We start from the raw sequence: 25312 nt of genomic DNA on the forward strand, positions 1-25312 counted from the left end.
AGTTCGGCTTGACGCAATAGGACCGCTAATGTGCAGCTCCGTCTCCTTGGATCTGGAGGTAAAAATATAGCAGGGAGTGAATGGGAAATGGGTGAAAGCAATTAGTAATCAGGGGATTGTGAACGGGGCAGGTGCGATGAGTAGTCCCTAGCAGGGGTGGGTGTGTCTCCCCTGCTAACTGGCTGACCAACCATGACAGCATGAGTGATTACAGGTGTTTTTTTTAACCAGTGGGTTGACGCAATTACTGACACTATGGTTCATTGTATCAAAACTTAACACACAAAACCCAAGGTAACACACACAACATGCAAAACATCACATATTTCCTGAAAAGGCAAACACCTCATCCAAAACTTCATCTAAAAATTCAGCTCTTGTCAGTTTTGGTATCAAAACAGTACACACTAATATTAAATGAATATATTACTACATGTTAACTACACACAGATGTGATAAATGGAACACACTACTTGCTTATGTGTGTGTGTGTTTTTTTGTAGTGTGTAGGGAATAGTAGGCTTCTGTAAATGTCTATCGAAGTACTAATGTACATGTATTTTCATAAATGTACAGGCTACGTATGCATATTCAGTACATATACACTATAAAACACTTTTACAAGGGGACATTTTTTACATGAACAGTAACAGACAATACACTATACTGTAATAGACGATAACAAAAGTAGGCTTAGGGTGTATCCTTATCCTATGCCAAAAAGAACTACTTTGGTGAGGTACTAAAGATTGGGTAGTCAATGAGTCAGTTGCATACAAGAGCAGCCTTGTGGAAACTTACATTGTCCCAGATGGAATAAAGAGAGGAATAAAGCTTTTCACTGTGCAGTACTGGTCTTGTGTGTTGTGTCGGGTTATTTATGTACTTTACTCTAACAGTGTGTCTGAATAAAATCAAACCCATGCTATATCATTAGAAAAGAAGAAATGTTAATGCTGTTTTAGCTTGAGCACTTGCTCAAAGAGAATTAGATCATATGAGCCCTGTGTGTGACACAGTGACAATTTTTTAAGTATAATTTATTGTATAGTTTTGAATAAAGTGTTTTATTTTGCAAAGGATCTGAGGTATTCTGCAATTTTTGTGTGTGGCTGTCTGAAATGTTTTTAGTGTTTGAATAAAATGAGCCATGTCTTCAAAATCATGCTTAGGCAATCATAAAAAATTGTAAAGCCAGTTTCATCAGTGTTGGAACTCCATTGCAGCAACATTTTGCTCCATCACTGTGTAAACAGGCAAAACAAAACATTACAGCATTGTATGACAATTAATAGTAGTAGTTCTAATAGCTCTGCAAAAACATGATGTGAATGTTTTTTTTTTGTATGAAATGAAATGTTTCTTTAAATTACAGTAACTACTGGTATGCAGCAGTACTATATTACAGTAGTACAGCAGTGTACAGAGTTCAGTTCTGTTAGTTCAGTAGCATGGTATAGAGGATAGGTCAACTCACCTATTTTCATTCTGAAAGGTCCAGATGACACTTGCTACTGTGCAACAACTCAGATTAGGCTGGACCCTCTACCCAACCTCCCTAAAAAACAACCTGTGGTTAACCATATGGTCAAGCAAAGTGGTCTGAATCTCATCTATAATGGTCTTCCTCATCCTCTTCCTCTGTCTCCAATATTGGTCTCCACTATTGTCCAAACCAAGATATACCCTGTGGCCTCATTATAAGGATTTCCATTTTGAATTATGTGTTTAATGTAGAGAACAATGTTTAGTGTTTTGCAAAAAGTGTGTTTTAGATTGCAAAATAAATGGAAAGCAGAGGAGAATTGGCTTATGGTTTAGAATATCAGCTCAATAAATAGGCTACATGAAACATGACATTCAATAATAGTGCCACAAGTACCAGTTTTTGTCTTAGTGATTGCAAAACCTTGAGGCACATTAACTTTATGGGGACTACTCATTGGTCACAGATCAGAGTTATGTTTTCACATCCTCTTCTGTCAGTGGTGCATGCAGTAAAATGAGAGACTGTCGATATTTCTGAGACACATGTTTAGTCAAACCTGTGTTCTCTGTTATCAGAATGTTTTGGCATTCTTACTGGGAGGGGACAGTGGAATGATAACTGTGTGGTCATCTGAAAGCATTACCTTCCACAGGTACTATGATAACTGTGTGGTCATTTGGAAGCATTACCTTCCACAGGTACTATGATAACTGTGTGGTCATCTGGAAGCATTGCCTTCCACAGGTACTATGATAACACACTGGCAGACTGAAATGGTTTTTTTTTTAAGTTAAAGTTTGCTATCAGAGTATTTAGAAGATTTTATTTAGTTCAATACAGAAGCAGCTGGGTACTTTTAATTTTAAATTCAGTGGTAATACAAACTGGGAGCATGTGTACTGATGACAATTGATGCATTCCATAAAATATGTCATATATCAGCTACTATGTGAAGAAATAAAACAGTACAAATCTTTTAGTGTTTAAGCATTTATTTGTGAACAGAAATACCATAATCTCAAAAGTAAGAATTCCAGTGTAGTTTCAGAATCTCTTTCACTCTCCTTCATATATACACACAAGGGATGTGAGTCACTCCTGGCTATTGTGAAAGTAAAAATGCATATCAAATCAATTACAGGATAGTCTAGTCACACAGTTCTCATCTAAAAAATGGAGAGAAGCTTTGAAGGGTTCACAGGTATACAGAGCCAATCAAAAATAAATATATTGTGGGTTTTTTTTTTTTTTTTTTTTTTTTTTTTTTTTTTTTTTGCTGTGGCATGATTTCCTCTTTCCAGTAATATAATGATAATGATTCTAATAAGGCGCGGCAGTTTAGAGAATCTTTTAGTGTTAATTAGATGTAGTGACTGAGAAAAGTGTGGAGCAAACGAGGCCACAGAGCGACGTTTATTCAATGTGAAACTAAAACACAATGACGGTGAGCAAACAGTGAACGGTAGACAAACTTAGTGACGTGTTAGGCAGCGCACAACAACACAGGACAGAGTCAGGGTAACGAACAATGACCGACAAGCGCCACAGCCCCCGAGGGGTGATCGCTAATTGATTAACAATGTGGCAACACAAGGAACAAGCACATGGTGAGCTGTCAAACAAAGAAGCAATAACACCAGCACGTGGTGGGCCGTACCACGTGGCCACAGTGGATGGGGGAGCGTGCTGTTACATCTGTCTTATCAGGCTCCAAAGTTGGAGCACAATAACTCTTTATTAACATTAATATCACAGACACAGAACTTGCTAGAGCTTTTGTAAGGATATAAATAAGTCCATATTGTTTGATAAACACATTATTCAGTTTAATAGTGTGCTACATCACTACAAAATGCTGGATTATTGAAAAACACTTGCCAAATTTATAAATGTCATCAGAAATGTTGAAATAATATACACAAACATCTGGAAACAACCTGGAGGATCCATGTAATTGTCAACTACAAAATTAATTAACCCTCAACACATACATTAATCTTCTTTAAACACATTACTTTGAAAATCTGAGCTCATTTCTTCTTCAAGTATTATGGTAGTTTGTTTATAAAAGGTTAGTATTTGTCATTCACCATCCTTTTCATAGTCTTGTAGTTTCATTTCATTTCACCACCCAACCATCCATTTCACCACCCAACTTACATGAGCAAGAAATATTGGGTCCCCCAATATTAAGTCCGTCCGTCCGTCCCCCCCCCCCCCCCCAACTACGCCTATGCTTGTAGATTAAGTGTGACAACTTGACGTGGCTTATCCTTGGCATTATTTAAAATATGTTGCTGATACATCTTTGCAGGTATTTCAAGATCAAGCTCCATATGAACACTCCGTAAAGAATGCAATATTCATGAATGCAATATTCATGAATAGAAGAAATATTTTATTTCTCATAACATGACAATAAGCATTATCTTTTTCATACATGGCCTGTCTTATTATTGGTTTAACAAATAATGTATTTCTCTGTGTGAAAATATGTTTAAATATGTTTGAGATTAAGCCACCTTTATTGAAAGTCTCTGCTGATGGGTAGTGATTGCTTAAAGAACCACTAGCCAGCCATTCATTATAAGCCCTGTTGTGCCTTTCTGTCACGGAACGCCCGCCTTCCACTGATCACGTGGTAGGGCCCGCTGCATGTAGTGGGAGGTTCTTCGCTGACTGTCCCATTTGTAACCACGCCTATATTGTTAAGCATACACCTGCATGTCTTTAGTCTTGTCACATTTGTATGTATTTAAACCCTTGTTGTTAGTTAGTGATCATGGTCGTGCTCATGGGGTCCTTGGTATGATGTATGTGTGTGAAACTGAAACACAACGACAGTGGGCAAATAGTGAACGATACAGGTTTAGTAAAGCGTGATGCTAGCGCAGGCAGCTCACAAACAACACAGGACAGAGAGTTGTTCTTGTTTGCCGTATGTGTGTTCACCGTCAGTGTTATATGTGAGTGCTGGTGTCTGTATCGGTTGTTAATAAACATTTGTCTCCATCGAGCGAGTCTGTATGTTCTTGCCCAGCGGCACTCGGGCCGTTACAGAATGACTGACCACAGCAGGATGCCTACTCACTCTACGGGAAAGGGACCTCCTATAGGGAAGTGCATAAGGGCATCCCAAACTGCTGCCGGGATCCCTGGATATTGGGGAGAGGACCGGTGCTTCATATCGGTGTGTGATTGTTAAAGCTGAGCTTGAGCTAAGCTATACCAAGTGTCCTTGCGTCTGAGAAAAGTGCTACATAAATGTTAATTATAATAAATGAACATGCATGGAGAAGCTCTGTGTTCGTTACTACGCCAGTGGAGGAGGGGAACTTCCCCCTGGAATTTCTTGGGGGGGGGTCTAGGACTACCACGCCAGGACCTCGGAGAACCTAGGGGTTCCACAGGGACCGCGGTTAAGGTGGTTAGTGGAGCCGGCTAGGTCCCTGGGCTAGCAGGGATAATGCCTATATTATTTCTCTTCTGTGGAAAGGCCGAAGATACGGGAAGGGTCCGCCCAAAGCCCAGGAGGTGCACTGCCTTTTGGACGGCTGGTAAAAGGAGGACCGTAATGAGCAGCACGTTCGGAGCCAGTGTCCAGTGGCGGCCAAGGACACGCCTCCTGTGCTTCCAGCGGGTGCTGCGTTGAAGCGCCTTTCATGTGTCTATAGGCGCATAGGTTTGTGTGTATTGGGGCCTTTTGTATGTACAGGGCGTCGATATATTGTTGTGCGGAGCGTACCGAACTGCTCTGGGAGAGGCACGGACTCTGCCTTTCTCCCTCATGAATTGAGTCCTCCCTTGTTGGCGGCTCCTAGCCCGCCTTGTGTTGGGTGGGTACCAGGCTTTTTTGTGGGGCTGCCCTGGCCGCGTCGGCAGCCGCGCCCCTTGGGAGTGGGTACTGTTACGAAACACTCCCCTTCCACTGGTCACGTGGTATGGCCTGCCACCTGCAGTGGAAGGTCTTCGTTTACTGTCTCATTCGTAACCACGCCTATGTTTAGCACACACCTGCATCTGTTTACTCTTGTTAAACATGAAGGTTAGGTTTATTGGTTACTCTAAATTGTCTTGTATAAATGCGACCTGTGTGTGCGTGTGTGAATGTTCGTAACCACGCCTATGTTTAGTACACACCTGCATCTGTTTACGCTTGTCACGTTTGTATGTATGTAAACCCTTGTTTAGTGTATGCATTATTGTCAGTAATTGATCATGTTCGTTTTCACGTTGTCCTTGTTTGCCGTATGTGTGTTCATAGCCACAGTGTGTGTTATACGTGAGTGCCGGTGTCTGCATCGTATGTCAATAAACGTTTGTCTCCGTCGAGCAACTCTGTGCGTCCTTACCCAGCGGCAATCGGCCGTTTACACTTTCACTGTTGATCTCTGTATTATATTCAACAGTATATGTTAGCATTTGTGCCCTTCTCCAGAGATATGGAAATGGTTTACTGAAAGTGGTCCTTGAGGTGTGGACTGGTCACAGTGAACACTGTAATATTGGGTAAATATACAAAAAAAAGGGCAACCATAAACACAGAGGATGAAAAGGGTGAAATTAACAGTAGCACAATTCTACAGGCATGCTCTGAGAAACAGCTTCGAAGGACACATTAAGTGTGCCAAGTAAAATTTTTAATGGCAATGAACATTGAGCTTACCCATGCATATTCAATTTATTATTATTATTAACATTGATGTAGCCCCTTTCCCAGACTCAAGGACACTTTATAGAGAGATATCAGCTTTTACAATCACTCACACACTGGTGTGAAGCAGCAGTTAATTTGTGCACAATGTACTCTATTGGAAACCACAGCCCCCTGGGGGACTGCACTAGGAAAGGGGAGGAGGTTAAGACCAGGACAGAGCTCCATCCATCACTGGACATACATGCACACACATATACATACACATAGGTCGCATTTATACACGACAGTTTAGAGTAACCAATCAACCTAACCTCCATGTTTAACAAGAGTAAACAGATGCAGGTGTGTGCTAAACATAGGCGTGGTTACGAACGAGACAGACCTCCCACTGCAGGTGGCAGGCCATACCAGGTGACCAGTGAAAGGGGAGTGTTCCGTGACAGTACCCACTCCCAAGGGGCACAACTCCTGACGTGGCCAGGCCAGCCCCACGACAAAGCCTGGTGCCCACCCAACACAAGGCGGGCTAGGAGCTACCAACAAGGGAGGACTCAATTCATGAGGGGGAAAGGCGGAGTCCGTGCCTCTCCCAGAGCAGTCCGGTACGCTCCGCACAACAATGTATCGATGCACATGTACACACCAAAGGCCCAAGTGCACGCAAACCTATGCACCTATAGACACACATGAAAGGCGCTTCAACGCAGCACCCGCTGGAAGCACAAGAGGCGTGTCCTTGGCCCCCACTGGACACGCTGAGAGGCACATACGCCCTGGCTCCAAACGTGCTACTCATTACGGTCCTCCTTTTACCAGCCGCCCCAAGAGGCAGTGCACCTCCTGGCCTTTGGGCGGATCCTTTCAGCACTTTTGGCTTTTCCACAGAAGAGAAAGAATATAGGCTTTATCCCCGCTAGCCCAGGGACCTAGCCGGCTCCACCAACCACCTTCACCCTGGTCCCCATGGAGTCCCTCGGCTCTCAGAGGTCCTGGCTCGGTAGTCCTAGGCACTCCCAAGAAATTCCAGGGGGAGTTCCCCTCCTCTTCTGGTGTGGCAACGAATACAGAGCTTCGCCATGCATATTCATTTATTATAATTAACATTTATGTAGCACCTTTCTCAGACTCAAGGACACTTTACAGAGAGATATCAGCTTTTATAATCACTCTTACACTGATGTGAAGCAGCAGCCAATTTGTGCACAATGTACTCTCTATCGGAAACCACAGCCCCTTGGGGGACTGCACTGGGAAAGGGGAGGAGGTTAAGACCAGGACAGCGCTCCATCCATCACTGGACATACATGCACACATTCACACACACACACACACACACACACACACACACACACACACACACACACACACACACACACAGGTCGCATTTATACACGACAATTTAGATCCAATCAACCTAACCTCCATGTTTTTGAACTGTGGGAGACCCTGGAGATAACCCACACAGGGAGAACATGGAAACTCCACCATTTGAGAGATATTCAGAGGAGTTCATTGCAGCATGTGGGTTTCATAGATTGTGTAGGAGTTTTTCCTTTACTCTACATAAGATTACTATATCTCATAATTATTAATCAGTCTTATTAATTAATCAGTCCTAATTTTATCAGTATCATGATTTCAATCTTATATATTTAAATCAGAACGATCAGAAATCTTAATTTCTAACTAAAGAAAATAACATTAATGATTTGATAATTGATTTTAATAAATGTGATTTCTTTTAGGTATATGCAACAACCAGAATTTGAATGATATTAAAACAGACAACAATTTCTATGTAGCTTGTGTGTGTGTGTGTGTTGTGGGGGGGGGGGGGGGGGGGGGGGGCTAGAGTGCTTGTACATGCCAGCATGCTTGTGTAAGCATGTGTGCGTGATGTAAGAGTAGGCAGCGTTTTAAAATGGCACCGTGTTTGAATGGCAGAACAGAGTGGTTGTTTGTTAATGACCTCAGCTGATGTTGGTCTAGCTGATAGCAGAGAAAAGAGGAAAGATATAGCTTAATTTTCTACATGCACAAATCTTTAGGTTAGATGATCTGAACAAAGATGGTTCAACCAAAAGCACAAAAACATTAAAAGAGTGTTTAACTGTAAGAAATACATTTTTAAAAATAACTACACTAAATTGTGCTGTCACAGTTGACCCCTCCTAGCTTCTCTGTCTGATGGTTTCCCTGTCTCATGTCATTGTTTTGCTTTACTTCTTTGTTGTGGTTCTGTTCCTTTTTAATTTTCTCCGCCCTTCACGAGTTGCACCTGTGTCTTGTTGCATAATCTTAGTACATGTATTTAAACCCTGCCTTGTTGCCTGTGTGTTTGCTGGTTGTTGGGTTAAATCTTAGCTAATGTTTGTGTGATTCCTAGCCACTATTCATATTTCAAGCCTCATGGTTCCTGCTTGTATTCTCTAATGTTTAGTGTTCGTTCTTATCGTTACTTTTATTTTTGTTATAGCATGCATCCCCTATTTGTCATCGTGTTTTGTTTCTTTCTGCTTATTATGTATTTCCAGACCCTATGCATCAGCTTATTGACCCTGTACTGAACTAACAACTCTGGTTGTGGATTTGTCCTTAATAAATCTCTCTCTTCTCAGCGTATGTGTCATGATCACTCCATGTTACATATGCACTTTAACACAGCAAATAATTCATTTTCCATTGATGATTCTGCATGTTATGAAACAGCCATTATACTTATATGAAGTGGCTGGGATTGTTCAGTTATGTTGTGCTAAATCTGTTTTAAACACTGATGCCTCCATGTTAAGGACCCACTCTATGGAGTATATAAATTTGTTCATTTGAGGACTACACAGCAGTTTGAGTCTACATCTCATCTAAGCTACAACATTGCAATGTATCAAACTAATTTTAATTCGAATGAATTCTAATTCTAATTAAAAAGGTCATCATAAAATTTGCAATGTTTATATATATATATATATATATATATATATATATATATATATATATATATATATATATATATATATATATACACACACACACCTGAGCTATGGATTTCCAGGAATAGAGGAACATAAAGAAAAAGAATATATCCAGTAAATAAAGATAACATTGAAATAGGTGTTAAAAATGGCAACTACCAAATTAAATCTAATATTGTTTCTTATGTGTACTCTCACATGTGTGAGTGCTGATAAATAAATGTAACCAAATATAACCAGGAAGGTAATCCTATTCTTTCTAAATGCTGCCTCCTCTAACTTGTTTTCTTTTTTAAAATTTATTTATTGCACCACATTTTCTTTTCTTTCATAAAAGCAAAAATAAATAAATGTATGGGTGTAGGAAGACCCCTTTTATGAAGCATCAGGGTTCCATCCAGTTTGTATATTACATTTTTATTTCTAATTTTGATTCTGATAACCCTTCATAGGGTAATATGTGATAAGGGGTTTGATCATTACATTGCAAACGGATCGTTGTCCACGCATATCAGATCCATCATTTATATATTATATTTTATCAAAAAAAAAAAAAAATTAAGTAATACATTTTAAACAAATGGTAACGTATAGTATATATCTATCTCTGTGTAACTAAAGTGTCAATATTAATATACTATTATATATAATATACAATATGACATATGCAAATGTAGTTATTGAATTTTAATTTCTAGCCCAAAATTCAAACATAAGAATACTGTCATTTTCAAATGATATGTTTATTTTAATTCAGATATGTTTCCATAGAAAAATGTTTTTTGGAAACGCTCCTTTAATAGATGACGTAGTCTTGCTGAGTTTCCAGTTTGCATGTTCACTGGGTAAACGCCTCTAAAGCGTCAAAAAGAAAGAGGACGATTGGTTTTGGAGTCGTCAGGTATCCTAAAGAAACCCATACTTAACTCATAGACAATATGGAATTTTTAACAGGAAATCCTTTTTCTACACCAGTAGGTCAACGTATAGGTGAGTGCGGAAGTTAAATATCTAAGAAAATGAGAATTTGAACGTTAACGCTTCGAACCTGTTGCATTCGATATTAGCCTGTGTACAGAGTACCAAGTGACGCCGATATTGTCATAAAACATTAATTTGTTATCCTACTAAGAGAGAAGGCAAGAATAAAAATGGGCTGTTCGTGTGTTAATGCAGTCTAATCGTACATATGTATTAAAATATACCGGATAATGCCTTTTTTTTTTTTTTAAGATTGACGGCGAAGTAATTAAGTCCAGACTGGCACATTAAAGGTTCAATCCCATTGAGAAGGCAGGTTGGCATATCATGACTTGCTTCATTATAGCAGTCAAATAGAGGCGGATAGGGAATTTGCCTGTTTATGCTGCCTCAGGGTTGATTTATAAGTTTAGAATGTTGCCCAGTTGCTTGATTTACTGGAAACTAAATAATATAGTTTTTTTTTTTTCATCGATTAGCTGTGTCACGATGTTTTTGCAGTGATAAAGGTGTGTTAGCCTGTATGTGTGTTGCTATTCTGCTTACAACCTATCAATAGTTATTCCTACCTTGAATCATGGTTATTCATTTCTACATTTCATTAGTCCAATTAAAAAAAGACACAGTATTTAGTGTCATTCATGATGAAAACGCAAGGCACTCCTAGACAGCCTAATCAGGTTTTTAGTGTTCTGCACCCCACCTACATTCCAGCGACATTTTCTCCTTTTGGTGGAACAGGAGAACATTTTATTTGCCTGAATAAATGTGTGTGTGTGCCAAGGCAGGTGAAAGTCACCCAAAACAATAGCAGAGTGTGTGCCAGCCTTAACAAAGAATTAACATGCACAGGTTAAAAATCTGGATCCTGATTTCCAAAAGCCTAAGCAACTGAAATGTTAAAGTTGCTTTAAGCCTTTTGTTTGGGAGTTGGCCTTTGGATGTGATCTGAGGGTAGTGTTGCCCTACCAAAATTCTTGGCCTTTATCGAAGAATCCATTGTAATTGACTTATATCAATCATTTTTTGTAAATACTATGTGGTATAAAATCTAGCAGACTAAAATGCTGAAATGTATTCTTCACTGTGTAATAACAAATTCTCAGATTAGTTTGTAGTACCTGTTTGGCTTATGGATGTTTTAAAGGGCAATGTGTGAAACCGTGAAATCCAGTCTCCTTAGGACCTGCAGTGCTCATTGCTCTGTTCCTTCTAGATGAAGTCTGTCCAGTCTTTCTGGGTTAGCTATTATTTTGTCAACAACTGGTTCAATGTTTTTTCAAGGTTACAGCAACAGCTCCGATGAGAAGTAAGGTGATATTATGCTGGCATAATAGATGGCCTATGTAGAACAGATACCTGTTGAGCTTTCACTGATGCCCTTGGGTGAATGCTGCTCCAGTATTCCTCTGTTGTTCACTGTAAATTGAGCGTTATTTTGTACTTCCTCAAGTCATAAGGTCATTTCTGTACTTTGTATTGTCTACTCTCTCAGTCAATAGGGTTATTTTACTAGTCTATAATTATAGCATGCACCTGTAAATTTGTCTTTTTACATATGTTTTCTACATTGTGCTTATTTTGATATTTTTTGATGGACACTGTGTGCGTGTGTGTGTGTGTGTGTGTGTGTGTGTGTGTGTGTGTGTGTCTGTCTGTCTGTCTGTCTGTCTGTCTGTCTGTTAGAACATGCTACTAGCCCGACTCTGCAATCAGAGGACTGGGGACTCAACATGGAGATCTGTGACATCATCAATGAGACAGAGGATGGGTATGTGTTGTTTATATTACCACACAAGTGTTCGTTCATTTTCGGTTTCTAATGTTTATATAGACATAGATTATTATAACTTTACAACATCTTAAAAATGTTGCATTATGTTGTTAAGTAGTTCTTACATTTGGTCTGTGGTTATAGCATTTTATGACATTTGTATTAATGTTACATAACTATTTCAGAGCTAAAGATGCAGTCAGAGCAATAAAGAAGAGAATTGTGGGGAATAAGAATTGTAGAGAGGTCATGCTGGCTTTGAGTGTGAGTTGATCACTATGTGTCTGTAGTAGTGTCCACTTTCTCTCTTTAATCCCCTTTACATCTCTGATGTGTTTTACAGTTATCTAGTTAGTATGGGTTCTGACTGAACCCCTTGAGTTTTGTGTCTTATTAAAAGCTCCTTTTACCTTGTTGATATCTCAGGTTCTGGAGGCCTGTGTAAAGAATTGTGGCCACAGGTTCCATGTCCTAGTGTCGTCTAGAGAGTTTGTGGAAGGGGTTTTGGTTCGAACTATTTTACCGAAAAATGACCCTCCTCTTGTTCTTCATGACAGAGTACTGACTATTATACAGGTAAGAAGAACTATAGTCAGTCAAATTGGTTGTTTGAAAGTTGAAAGAATGCTGGTTGTCTTATCATCTAGTGTTGTTACTATTGTGTGGTTAATATGTTAGTCAAGGTATTGGGTGTGTGCTCAGATCTCTCTGTCTTTCTCTGTCTGTCTCTGCCTCTCTCTTTCACCCTCTCCCCCTCTTTCTATCTTTCTCTCTCTCCTTGTCTCTCTGTCTGTCCCTCTCTCTCTCTCTCAATCCTCTCTGTCTCTCGCACTAGGCCTGGGCAGATGCATTCCGTAGTTCTCCAGATTTAACAGGTGTAGTTTTTGTGTATGAAGATCTCAGGAGGAAAGGACTGGATTTTCCAGTGACTGAGCTGTACAGTTGTTCCCCAATACACACACCAGTCAAGGTATAAGCAATAACAAGGTAGCTTGCAAACAAATCACAAATGAAGGATCACAAATGAAGTTTGCATTTTACCATCAAAGCCCTGTCCTTTGGCTGGCTTATGAACCTCTTATTATCCCAGGTGTTGTCTTTGACTCTCTAAACCCTGTAGCCTGGTGATGACTAGCAGAGGAAGGGCTGGGCCACGTTGAGTTTAGATCGCTCTCAAAACGTCTTTCTAATTGTAATTAATTAGTCTGAACCTCAATAAAATGATTACAGTTGTTTTAAAAATATAATCAAACATAAAAACATTTTAATATAAAATGTGTTGCACACATATCAAAGGCAACATGCACCACTCATTCAGGACTGTGCCTGCTTGTTTTATGAACAGTCTTCTTACAGAATACATGTTTTTCTTTGTTTCTTCTGTTTTCCCAGTTTTAATTTATCAAGGTTTTTTGCATTAGCCTGCCTATTTTTTGGATTACAGTTATGGACTATGTTGACCACTGCTGTTTTTTATAATGTTGATTCTTGGATTAGCTCTAATAAAAGTACTCTCCATGTGTGTCCAAACACCTCCGGCTACCCGGTTTACATCAGGAAAACCACTCTCTACTCTGTGCCTATTTTTCAACCAGCGTGTTCTTGATGGTGGGTCCTCTATAACTGCATATGAAGCATCCCTCTCTCCAAGCCACCAAGCCCAGGCCTTCCAGAATACACCACCCACACAGAATGCAGAAGACCCTTTAACTTTTTCACTTGAGCAGGTAACCCATAAACATCCATTGAACTGAGACAAGCCCTCAGTTTATATTGTAACATCATTAGCCTCTGTGCTTAACATTATTTTAAAAGGGAAAAAATTATGAACAGCTACAGTAGATTTATTTGAATACAGGTGTTTTGAGGAATGTGTTTTGTGGTAGAGCAGCAGACTATATGATGGCCAGGAGGCCAAGGTGTATGCTCTCATGCTCTTTGTTCCAAATGTCCCTTGTACCATTCTGGCATTGTACCATCTTAGGTTTCTGCCCCTATGATAGTGAAGCTTTGGGCTCATTTGGCTGAGATCTTCTGAGAGCTTCTTGCTTATCCACAGCATCTAAAATAGATGGCTGTCATTTTGTTTCCTGGGCCAGTGTATAGAAGCAATGGCAGAGGCTTGGGCTGCTCTATGATAATTATGACAATTAAATAATTGCCTAATCAAGTCATGATTACATACTATTTCCATCAATTTGAATTTTTTTGTCATATGAGGGCAGTGTTGGTACTCAATGCAGGTGAAGAAGTTAAGAGCTGACCTGGAAGTAGCTCGCAGTGACCTAAAGGTGATGACAGACATAATGACTCAAATGGATCCTGGATGCATTCAAAAAGCTGATACAGAATTCCTGCAGGTGAGAGAACATAAGCCTTTCTTGGGTTATTGTGCGCACACACACACAAACATTTGCTGATTCTATTTTTATATCAAAGAATGTAGATGAAACTTCATTAAGCCTCTCTGTTTTTCCTGCCCTCGTCAGTAGCAGTTGTACTCCAAGTGTAGGGCGACACAGAGCCAGGTAGTGCGCCTCATCCCCAAAGTAACTGACGAGAAGCTGATGGAGGAGCTGCTGGTGTCCAATGATGACATGAATGCAGTCTTTGCCCAGTATCACAGGTTAGGGGCTTTTTGAAGAGCTGACCTTATTGGTCTGCGGTTATGAGGCTATAGGTGGGATTTCGAGGGACACTGCATGGATATATTTTATTTTCAATTACAATGATATCCATTGAGAAAAAAATAGGAATGGATTCTGTTACATACCAATAAAGATGTTAAAAGTTTAATGGCTCTAACTTTTTAAAAATGATATTATTATGACTCATTGAAAATATGTTATCATACCTTATAAATGCTAATGATTGATTGATGAAACCTGTGCTGCCTGGTAATAGTCCAGTTTTTGTGTTTCTCAGTTTTGAGATACTTCACAAACAGAGCAATGGACAACTGGTAAGGAAATTTTATTTAATATTTGTATTCCTTTTTGTTCACTATTCAGGATTGTTTTGTTATACATATTGCTAATACTCATTTTAAATTAGAGTCCGACCAATGGCAGCCTTATTGACCTCAGCCCTGGCACTAACTTGCACAACCAATCAAAGCAAACAACATCGTTGCATAGGCCCATAAGTCCAATGGTCACCTCCCTATCCAATCAGATGGCCACCCTAAGTAAGTGTCAATAATTAGCTTTAAGCCCAGATATTGCTTTTGAAGCCCTTGTTTTAAACCGCCATTTATTTTACATGACATTTGCAAATTAATTTTATGATGATGATCTGCAGGCACAAATGCAGAAGACTGCAGTCAAAAGCAAAGATACTCTTTGAGGGGACACCATAAAGGGTAGGGCTGTGTATTACTTTGGAGGAAACGTATGAAAATTATGAGAAAAAAAACATTGTTTACCTTCTCAATCAAATCACAGAGAGAGCAGGACAATTATGAGAAATAATGTGATTAGACAAAACATGTAATAATAATTAAATTTCTGTGTGTGTGCGTGTGCGTGTGTGTGTGTGTGTCTCAGGGACAGTCTGGAGAACGCAGCACTTGTGGGACTGACTGCAGCACCTACTAATTTACAGTGTGCTGGAGGGGTAAATGGCTCTGAATTATTTATTGCTAAAGAAAAAATATTGTGTACAAAATAGACCTTTCATACTTAAAAGCTTATTTGTCATGTGAATCTAGTACTTTTGTGTGGACTGTTAGCATATTTAGATTGCCTGAATGCAAGTAACATCAGTCAACCCTGTTTGTTCCAAGAATGCAGAATTAATTAGTGTAGTTGACTCTTTGTCGCTGCCTAATAGCATTTATGTATGTCAGTCATTGAACAACCTGTCTGTCTGTGTGAAGGATGACAATCCAGACTCCACCCTCCTTGGCTCTTCACCTCAGTTTTATTGGATGGTGGAAAAGGGAATGGTGGGTGTAAATGGACAGCAAGGCAGTTCTACTGGCTGAGCTTACCTGTCTGCACAGGGCTATTATTTATGTGTATCTTTTTAGCAGTGTGAATGAGTGAATGTGTTGTTATTACTGAATGAATGTGTATGTGTGCTGGGTGGCAGGTGGCAGTTCTTTCTTATTCATCTGCATTTGCCCAGCTCATAACATGACAATGGTGGCTTAATTTTTCACAAAGAATGAGTCTTAACGGTTTGCCCTCATTCCTCAGATTCCTGTCAGTCACAGTGGAGTGATGGATGATATCAAGCAATGGCTTAATGAAGATGATGTGAGTTTCAGTTACATATAATTACCTCATACACTCAAATTTCTTGGAGAGATAATAGTATAATTTACAAACAGATTTAATGTAAAAATAACCCTCAACAGCCTGCCTAAACATACGCTGCTTTACACACCCAGATGTTAGTTTATGCCCCTCTTATTCATACTTTGTCTCATCCAAAAAATTGGACAAGTGGTTCTTAAAGTGACATTTCAGACATGATGTATTCATTATTTGTACCTGTAAAATCCTAAAACATGAAAAGAATTCCACTAAAATATATAAAATATGGAATTTAACAAAATGTGGTCTTTTAAACCACAGTAATAACTGCAGAAACATTAGTAATCACAAAAACGTAATACTTGTTTTGTTTGGGGGGGGGGGGGGTAACTCCCCCACACTTTTAAAATTTCAGTATTTATAAATGAGTGGGCTGAGAAAGATGAGTGGGCTGTCAGTGGGTCTTTTTAACACTGTGCCACAGATCACACTTGATCTCATTTTTACAGAGGTCTAGATACCTCCATTAGTTGTTCATTATTCTAGTTTATGTCATATTTAATGAGAGGAAAAAACATACATTAATGATTTTGTAAGGAATTGATGACAATATTTGAACATATTATTTTTAGAATAGAGCATTATTAGCAGTGGCTGGTACAAAGTTGGGGAAGCTTTGAACAAAACAAAATTAATACAGAATACTTCTGTTTTATCTTTAGTGCTTAAGGATAATGCTTGCAAACAGGAATTGAAGGAGCCACTATTTTTTGACATTTTTTTTATTTTTTAATAGATTTTTTAGATTTTGGTAAACACAACAGTTTTTTGGTGTATTTAAGTGTGTGCATTTTAACAACAGAAACCTAATTCTTGTTTCTTGTACAGGATGATGACCTGTCAGATTCTGAGGGTGTAACTAGTGAAGGTAATCAAGCTCTTTCTCCTGTGCATTCAGTCACTTTTTTAAGTTATCAAAATTAGAAGTGTTAATTGCCAGAATTATTAGACTTATAGAGTGATTACAAAGAATATGTAATTAAACAAACTAAAGCTAGTAAGCACTATCTTATTTTGCTTAACAGGAACAACAGTCTAAACAAAAAACTCGTGATCAGTAGATGTGTTGGAAAATGGCAACTTTCTTGCTTGCTTTGTCTCCTGCAGAATTCGACCGATTTTTGGCAGAGAGAGCAAAAGCAGGCGAGCGTCTTCCCTCCGTGAGAACATCATCACATGACCACAGGCCATCACACCCATAGTCTGTTACAGGAACTTGGTCATCTTCAGCTGACATCCCAAGCAAAAACCATCTGTGATATACATATTGTTTGGTTTGTATTCTTATGATTTGTATGCCCTATTTATGCTATGATTGTTGTTAAGGGGCCAAATTCATTAAACCTACCACCAGATTTAATGTCACGTTAACAGCAACAACCTTTGCTGTGCATTGCCGCCACATTTTACTGTTTGCATGATGTACTGTATTAGCGTATTTTGTCCTCATTTGCCTATGACGTTAACAATTCATAATAGAACACTGCCTAAAAAATACCACTTGAACCTGTCCGACATTAAACGTTCCAGTAAAATCCGATGTGGATTTGATAATCTTTACTCTAACAATGTTTGGTCATGCATGCAAGTCATCGACAATATTCTGCACATGCACCAACTTGGCTAATTGTAAATTTATTTTAAAGGATTTTTTGGTATGTATGGAGTGAGCATGATGGGAAACTTTCCAACTTACATGAGCAGGATCTCTGAATGCCATGACCTTTTGCCATAAGAAATGATGCAACGTGACCATATTTTGGTTTTCAATAAAAGAGTGTGCGAGTGTGTGTGTGGGGGGATGTATACATAACCACTTTTTAATGTATTTATTAGATTTACAGGACTGAAAACTAATAGTCAGATGGTTGCCAGTTCAAGCCCAACCTTTGACAAGTTGCTACTGTTCAGCCCCTGAGCAAGGCCCTTAAATGCTCACTTGCTCAAGTTGTACTCATCCATGATTGTAAGTTGCTTTGTATAAAAGCATCAGCTAAATGTCATAGACAAATAGATGGGGTGGATCTTTAATATGTATATAGACTAATTTATAACAATATTCCCACCTAACAGTTAAAGTGTGAAAAAAATCAAAGTATGACATTAATGAAAGTGAGATTTTTATTTCTGCCCCCCTTTTCTAATGACCTTTTAATTATGGCTTTATGTGACTGTTATAATCTAGCTCAAATTGGAGTAAAGGTAATTAAAGGTAATGCATATTATGAATTTTAAATCTTCTGTTGATCTTGACTTTATGGTTCTGGTACTGATGCTGTGATATGCTCTAGTTTACTAGACTGTTATAAATCGTTTGCAGCAGGCATGTTTAAGAAACAGTGATACCTGGAACTCATTTGCTTCTTGTAGTGTAAAGTGCATTACTTAGACAGGTATAATATTTAAAATCTTAGCTATTCAATTAGCTATATGATAGGGATTCACAATGAAGGACATAAAAATAGAAGTCATGTTTTCAGTTGCATTTGATAGTGTTGCTTTAAAGCATTGAGGCTTGCTAAGGATGCCCCATGCATGTTCAGCTCATCTAATCTATCATATCAACCTGGAGGCTAGGTTTTTTTTTTTATCATCTGTGGTATAGAAGCTAAGAAGGTCCAAACAGGTTGCCAGCAATTTTTTTCCCAGTGCCCACTTTTAATACTTTTGCACAAATAAGCTATTCTGTTATAAATAAAGACAGTGGCAAGTGGTTACATTCATTATTTTATGCTCTGGATGCATGTGATGTTCTAAAATATCACAATAACATATTACAGTAAATGAATAAAATGTCCAACAATATTTATTTTACTGTGCTGATTTGCATAATTTCCCCCCACTCCCATTTACACCTGTCCTCACTAGCAGTGACTGACACAAGTAGCGCTGTGGACTTTATATGCACTTCCTTTGCTGGTTAAGACTATGATTTATTTTGAGCGCATTCAAAATGATGCTTAGGTGTAACATCGTTTCTGGACATTAATATCCTCCAGGGGGCAGTAACATCACATTTGCAAATTAAATATTTGTTTTTGTTTGTGCTGCAATTTTAGAAACGACGTGGTGAGTTTTGAGAGTTTTGCATTAATTTTAATCTGTCAGTAAAGATACTTAAATTAAAGCAGTAATTGAGGAATTCTGATCAGCTATACTTGTTAAACCTCACTGGGCTTTAGTTATGTCTCTTAAGGTTATTACACCGTGTGATCCAGTTCACTTATCAAAAAGGTCTAAATAGCAAAAACATGCCAAATATGTTATGAATGTTGTGGTAGACTGTTCACTTACTGAAGAAGAGACTATCTAGCATCTATTTTAGCCTATATGCTCATAATAAGCTAAATTAATTTAAAAAATACAATCTTTAGAACAACAGATCTGGGTACAAAATAATCTAAATTTACAAAGGGGTAAAGTCATTAGCCATCTATCTGCCATGACTCTGACTTAATAAGCAATTCGATGCACACAACCTAAATACAGCCTAAATAAATTACAAATAAAAAGTAAAACATCTTATAATTGCTTGAACGCTAGCCTACCTGTCTACATAGGAACCCAATATTTTGTCCCCTGTTGTTACATTCAAAACTGACCCCCACAATGGGAAGAGTACTTGCAGCCGAAAGGGGATTTCGCTAGTCGCCAAAGGCATACTTTTAAGTAATTCCCGGTTACACATACATTTATGTAGTTATTATTCTAAGGTTATTTTGCCAGTTCAACGTGTAAAGACTATTTTAGGAATAGAATCATTTTGTTTATGTAATTGTTATTACTGCTACCTACATAGCGTAACTAACTAGCTGGTTAGCTAGCTAGCAAACAACACGCAACAATTTGATGAGGGCAAGCACAATCGTTCTAGCTAACTAGCTAGGTAGCTAACCTAGCTAGGTTGTTTGGGATTGAACGCTCTCCCCACACATACATATATAGCTATATGTATATTTGACCTGTTCGTATGAAAGTTAAGTGGTAGCTAGCTAACTAACGTTAGTTGAATTATGTCAACGACGTCTTTGGATAAAGAACTGCAAGAGCGGTTAAGAGAGGCAAGTGCCATCGGAGACATTGATGAAGTACGGACTTTAGTCGAGAGCGGAGTTAACATCAACTCTCAAAATGAAATCAATGGCTGGTATGTCTAGAAAGGTCTATCAGTTGTGTACTGAAATAATTTTGTTCTTTGATCAAATGTTTTCCCAAATAAGTTAATAGCTACACCGTAAGCCTAGACCTTCTTATCCGTAATGGCTAGCTAATTCTCCTCAGCTACCCCCTAAAAATAGCAAAATGTATATCGTTATCTAGCTAGCTCGTAGCTGTAATTCAGAGTATGCGTTTTGGTGGTACGCGTAGTAGAATATAGTGCAATAGCTTTTGGTTTTCAAATTAAATCGCTTGACAGCTCCTACCTGGATTTGTATATAAAACATTGCACGAGTCCCTTCTCACTGCTGATTATTTGGGATCATGAATTTCATGAACTTTGTGATGTTATGGTTGTTGGAAATGTGTCTGCTTCCTGTTGCTGTTCCTCTTAGAGATTTAAGACCATGAAAATCTGATCTGTCACGTGGTGTGTTTAAGTTAACACCAAATCCTTAAGGTAGTCGTCAATACCTTTAATTTTTATTTGTTTGTTTATTTTCACCAGGACTTGCTTGCATTGGGCATGCAAGAGAAACCACAAACATGTAGTGGCATATCTTCTGAATTCTGGGGCTGACAAAGAAATTCTTACTGCAAAAGATGAGTTAGCTGTTCAGTTGACCTCCAAACCTGAGATTAGAAGACTACTTGGTGGTATGTCTAAAGATGAAAAAGCTTCCTTGTATTTAATTTTCTGTATTCTTTGTTAATTACAAAAAGTTAAAGAAACCAGGAATCGCGACGTTTTTTGTCAATTTTCTGTCTAATAGTCATAGCTTATTAATGTTTGAATCTCTCTACAGTGGAGGAGGAGAATATGCCTGAGGTAAAGGAACCAGACCTGCCAATCATTCCGAACTATTTATCCAACCCACCCTTCTTGTATGGCAAGATGGATGCGGATGACCTAAGTCTAGTGCGACACATCTCCCAGAATGGCACTAGCAACCATTTAGAAGCAGTGGACTCTGAGCCAGCAACCTTGTCCCCCACACAAGAACAGCAGCAGCCCCCCCAGCAACAGCCCCAAAGCCTGTCCTACATGTCTGTGGTAGAGCAGAATGGCATTGTGCCAAGCCCAGTAGTTAATGGGCCCCTGTCCATGGAGATGTCCCCAGAGGCCCACCATGGCAACCACGGTGAATATTCCCACAATCACGCCATTGCCCCAAATGGGCCTGTGTGCCCCCCCCTGTCCTCATCAGGCTCAGGCACGAACCAGACGTCTGTTTCTAACCCCACGGTTACCCGGCAGCAGTCTTTCCCTCAGCAGCTGAACTGCTCACAGCCTGCCTTCCAGCCCTTTTTTTTCACCAGCACCTTTCCAGTCAACGTGCAGGGTATGTGAAATGGGTGTCTGTTTGGAACCCAAAAGATTGACTTGTGCAAAGTCCAAACCATAATGCTGTAATTATTGTAGAAAGTATACACTTTTGCTGCTCTTATATAAATTTGCTGAATTAATAACTTAATAAATGTTGAGTTTTTTCCCCCCTCTCTGTTTCTCTTTGGAAACGCATAATGTATTTCCTTCTCTTTCTCTCTCACTCACTCTCTGCCTTAGAGCTGGTTCTGAAGGTCCGAATCCAGAACCCACATGCTAGAGAAAATGATTTCATCGAAGTGGAGCTGGATCGGCAGGAACTGACATATCGGGCACTGCTGCGTGTTTGCTGCCGTGAGCTGGACATAAGTGCCGAACATGTGGAAAAGATACGCAAACTTCCCAACACCATGCTAAGAAAGGTGGGTTGCATTTTTTTCCCTTTATATCTGTTTGTTGTCCAATTTTCATACTTGCCAATGTATGAATATGAGCCCATACGTACAGCATTTGAATGTATTGAAAGCAATATAGCCATCTTTACATTTTATATATTTTTTTCTATTCAGAGCTCTTAGTCTTTATATGGTAATTGTTGTATTTATGTTAATTTACTCACAATGGCCTCAGTAGTTAGTTATATATATTAACTGTGACTCCTCGGTATAGTTGACTTGAGTTGCAGACAGGTGAGTTGAATGCTGAAGGTTTGATAAAGCAGACAAGTAAAAACCCCAAGGGAAAAGTTCCTCTGGGCTGTCAAGCCCAGTGTCCGGATCATTAGGCTGGATAATTTTGTGGTAGGGTCAAAGTTTACTAACTTTGTCATACTTTTTGCCTCTAATGAACAGGTCCTATTCGCATTAAAGGTTATGCATAGCCATATACTGGTGTGCAGAGTAACCATACCCAAGCTCCTACTGAATAATAAAAGTCCAGAATGATGCAAACAGCTAATTTTTCCTAATCCTGTGCTTGTGTTGACATACCAGGACAAAGATGTGGCACGGCTACAGGACTTCCAAGAGCTTGAGGTGGTGCTGGAGAAGGCAGAGAGTTTGTCTCTGTTTTCTGGAGGCCCAGGAGCACTGGCAGATAGGCCCTGCTACAATATGAAGGCCTCTAGGCTGACCTATTAGCTCTCTGCTCCACACCCAGCACAAGATGGATTGACTTGCTCCAAATTTGGGACTCTGGCCCAAAAATACCCCATTTATAGATAGTTTTAGTTCTTGAAGTCAGATGCCATTCTTCCATTTTTGTTTCTCAGTATGTATACCATGTTAGGCATATGGTTCTTGCCCTAAAGCTGTGGAGTTTGCCGATGTATGGCCTTAGCAGCCATTCAGTGAAATGTTTGCAGTCCTCATCCCACACCAAAGTCATACTAGTTAGCTTGGTTGTGTCTCTGATGCAGCTAAACAATTATTTCATGGGTCATGAGTTCATCATGCTGTAGTACCCATGGGTACTATTTGAATATTCAAATTCTTCATGTGTGCCACTGGGTTGTAGAAAGCGTTCAAATGTTATCACCCCATGCTTTTGAGCTATGCGAATTTTTGAGGTCTGCCTCACTGCTGTATGTGCTTATCGAACCACTGTGTGGTTTTGAAAACGGCTCAGAGGAAAGGGAACGTGCCCTATACCAGCACTTCCGATTGGCAATTCTGGTCAACCCCTTCATCAGCATGTTTATCCACTGTTCTCCCACTAGAGGCTAATTTACTTTGTGCATTGGCTGTGCATATGGCAAATGGGTTTGGATGATAAAAATCATTTTTAAAAGTGTGTAGTTGGCATGTGTCAGTAACATTGGGGAAGACCCTGTTTGATTGAAATCTACCAGAATGGAGCAATTTGAAATAAAAGATCAAAAGTATGTCAGAAAATTCCTTGTGCACTTTAGAAAATGCCACTGCTATCACATTACTTGTAACACATGGGCCTTTACCCGTTTGTTGAATTCCTCAATGCTGTTTAATAATCAATGCCTTTGCTGCTTCTTTAGTCACTGCAAGCCAAGAATTAGAAGAGCTGGACAAAACTCTTGGCTGAAACGCATATCCTCATGATGTTCTTTTGTAATGTCCCTTGTTCATTTTGAGCTGAATAATGTAGCAAGTTATTTCATTTTTAAAGGGGTGAAAGATAAGTTCAAACAGGATTAATTAATGTGAGCTTCCACAAACACTAACTCTCCCTATATTCTTGAAAGTTTAATTTCATAATCAGAATACGAGGGACAGAATTACTATGTTGAATATGGTTATCTGGATGTATTTTGAAAATGTTTTTATATTAAGGAAGCAGGATTCATACTGTTGTCTGGACTTCTTTCAGCATTGGCATTCAAGACACTTCTCAAAGGTCTGTAATGCTCTCCTTGGTTTACACATAACATTTGCAATAGTTCTTTATTTTATCTAAATAAAATTTCTATAAGCCAGAAAAACTAAACAAAATATACATAGTGCACATACAGATTAGGGGAAGTGTTTAATTTATATGAGAATTTCACAAATGTGTTTTGCTTCTGTGTATGGAGCAATTGTGTAGATTCTAAATGTACAAATTAGGCTTTGTGTTCATAACTGCATATAGGGAGATGGATTAAATATTAAATTGTTTACCATACATTTGATTGTTAAGTTTTATTAAACACTAATCTGAAAGAGTCACATTTTACCTGGGGCAATGGGGTTGGTAACAAATACTCTCCTAATGTACTACTTGGTTCACAGTTAGATTTAGTTTATACCCCCAACATACTGGTTTATTGTGTTATATCTTTTTTATATTTTTATTCTATAAATTTTTCTTAGCTGGACTCATTCTGTGGGAAGGGAAACTACTGAAAGGAAAATGCAGAGTATACTATAGTTAGAATGAAACCAAGCACACACTCAATACTTTCTTCTTGCTTTTTCCTCTTTCTATCTTTGCTATTCCCTTTTATAAAGACAGGAAGACATTGCAAGCTGTGGGTGCATGGTAAAAGTCATTGACCATGCATTTATATTCTGTGCTGTTTTGAAATGTATTGATGTAACTGGCTGCTTTTGCGTTTGATTTTTTCACGTTGCTTGGTTGAGGAAGCTGAACAGTGAAAACTGCTATGTTGAAATGGATCAAAAGCTTCTGACTGTAAGAATTATTTGTTTAAAACTCTTAACAGTGTACTCTAGAGGATGAATACAGTTTGACTTAACCTATGCATCCAGAGTCTGATATTGTGTATGTTTTGTGTACTTTCATATACTCTTTTTTTTTTTTCTGCGGGTATTTACTCATGCAAAAATATGTACTCTAAAAGTATACTATACTATAAAAGTATAGTAAATCTTAGAGTATTATCTACATTTTACCCTAAATTCAGTGCGATAGAGATGCAAGTACACTGGGCAACAAAATTTGAACCTTTCTATCCATCCAAAAATGAAATTGATGAACATTTATAGTACTTTTCACATTGAATCCAAATCTGCTTTTAGAATTTTTCTATCATGTATGGTGTAAATATTCCACACACACACACACACAAACACACACACATACATATACACACATATATATATATATATATACACACACATATATATATATATATATATATATACACACAGAAAATGTGT

At 38.7% G+C, this 25312-nt stretch overlaps 2 protein-coding genes across 3 annotated transcripts; both read left to right on the forward strand.

The window, feature by feature from the left end:
- The first annotated feature begins 10003 nt into the window (after positions 1-10003).
- On the forward strand, positions 10004-18934 carry tom1 (target of myb1 membrane trafficking protein). 2 transcript variants are annotated; one of them, XM_027003350.2, is made up of 16 exons: positions 10004-10108; positions 11786-11870; positions 12059-12137; positions 12300-12449; positions 12709-12843; positions 13469-13600; positions 14099-14233; positions 14366-14499; positions 14799-14835; positions 14928-15060; positions 15174-15234; positions 15419-15488; positions 15751-15819; positions 16073-16132; positions 17021-17060; positions 17300-18934. In XM_027003350.2, the coding sequence occupies exons 1-16, from the start codon at positions 10057-10059 to the stop codon at positions 17392-17394; spliced, it is 1467 nt and encodes a 488-aa protein (XP_026859151.2). In that variant the 5' UTR covers positions 10004-10056; the 3' UTR covers positions 17395-18934. The 2 variants fall into 2 exon arrangements, with proteins under 2 accessions (XP_026859151.2, XP_035383949.1); XM_035528056.1 differs by having other exon boundaries at positions 14117-14233.
- An 866-nt stretch (positions 18935-19800) lies between these two features.
- ankrd40 (ankyrin repeat domain 40) lies at positions 19801-24896 on the forward strand. Its single transcript, XM_027003387.2, has 5 exons — positions 19801-20339; positions 20859-21007; positions 21157-21693; positions 21918-22099; positions 22670-24896. Exons 1-5 carry the CDS (start codon positions 20206-20208, stop codon positions 22814-22816), a joined length of 1149 nt encoding a protein of 382 aa, XP_026859188.2. The 5' UTR covers positions 19801-20205; the 3' UTR covers positions 22817-24896.
- Positions 24897-25312: the final 416 nt, after the last annotated feature.

The sequence above is a fragment of the Electrophorus electricus genome, chromosome 1 (assembly GCF_013358815.1).
Source record: "Electrophorus electricus isolate fEleEle1 chromosome 1, fEleEle1.pri, whole genome shotgun sequence".
Taxonomy (NCBI): domain Eukaryota; kingdom Metazoa; phylum Chordata; class Actinopteri; order Gymnotiformes; family Gymnotidae; genus Electrophorus; species Electrophorus electricus.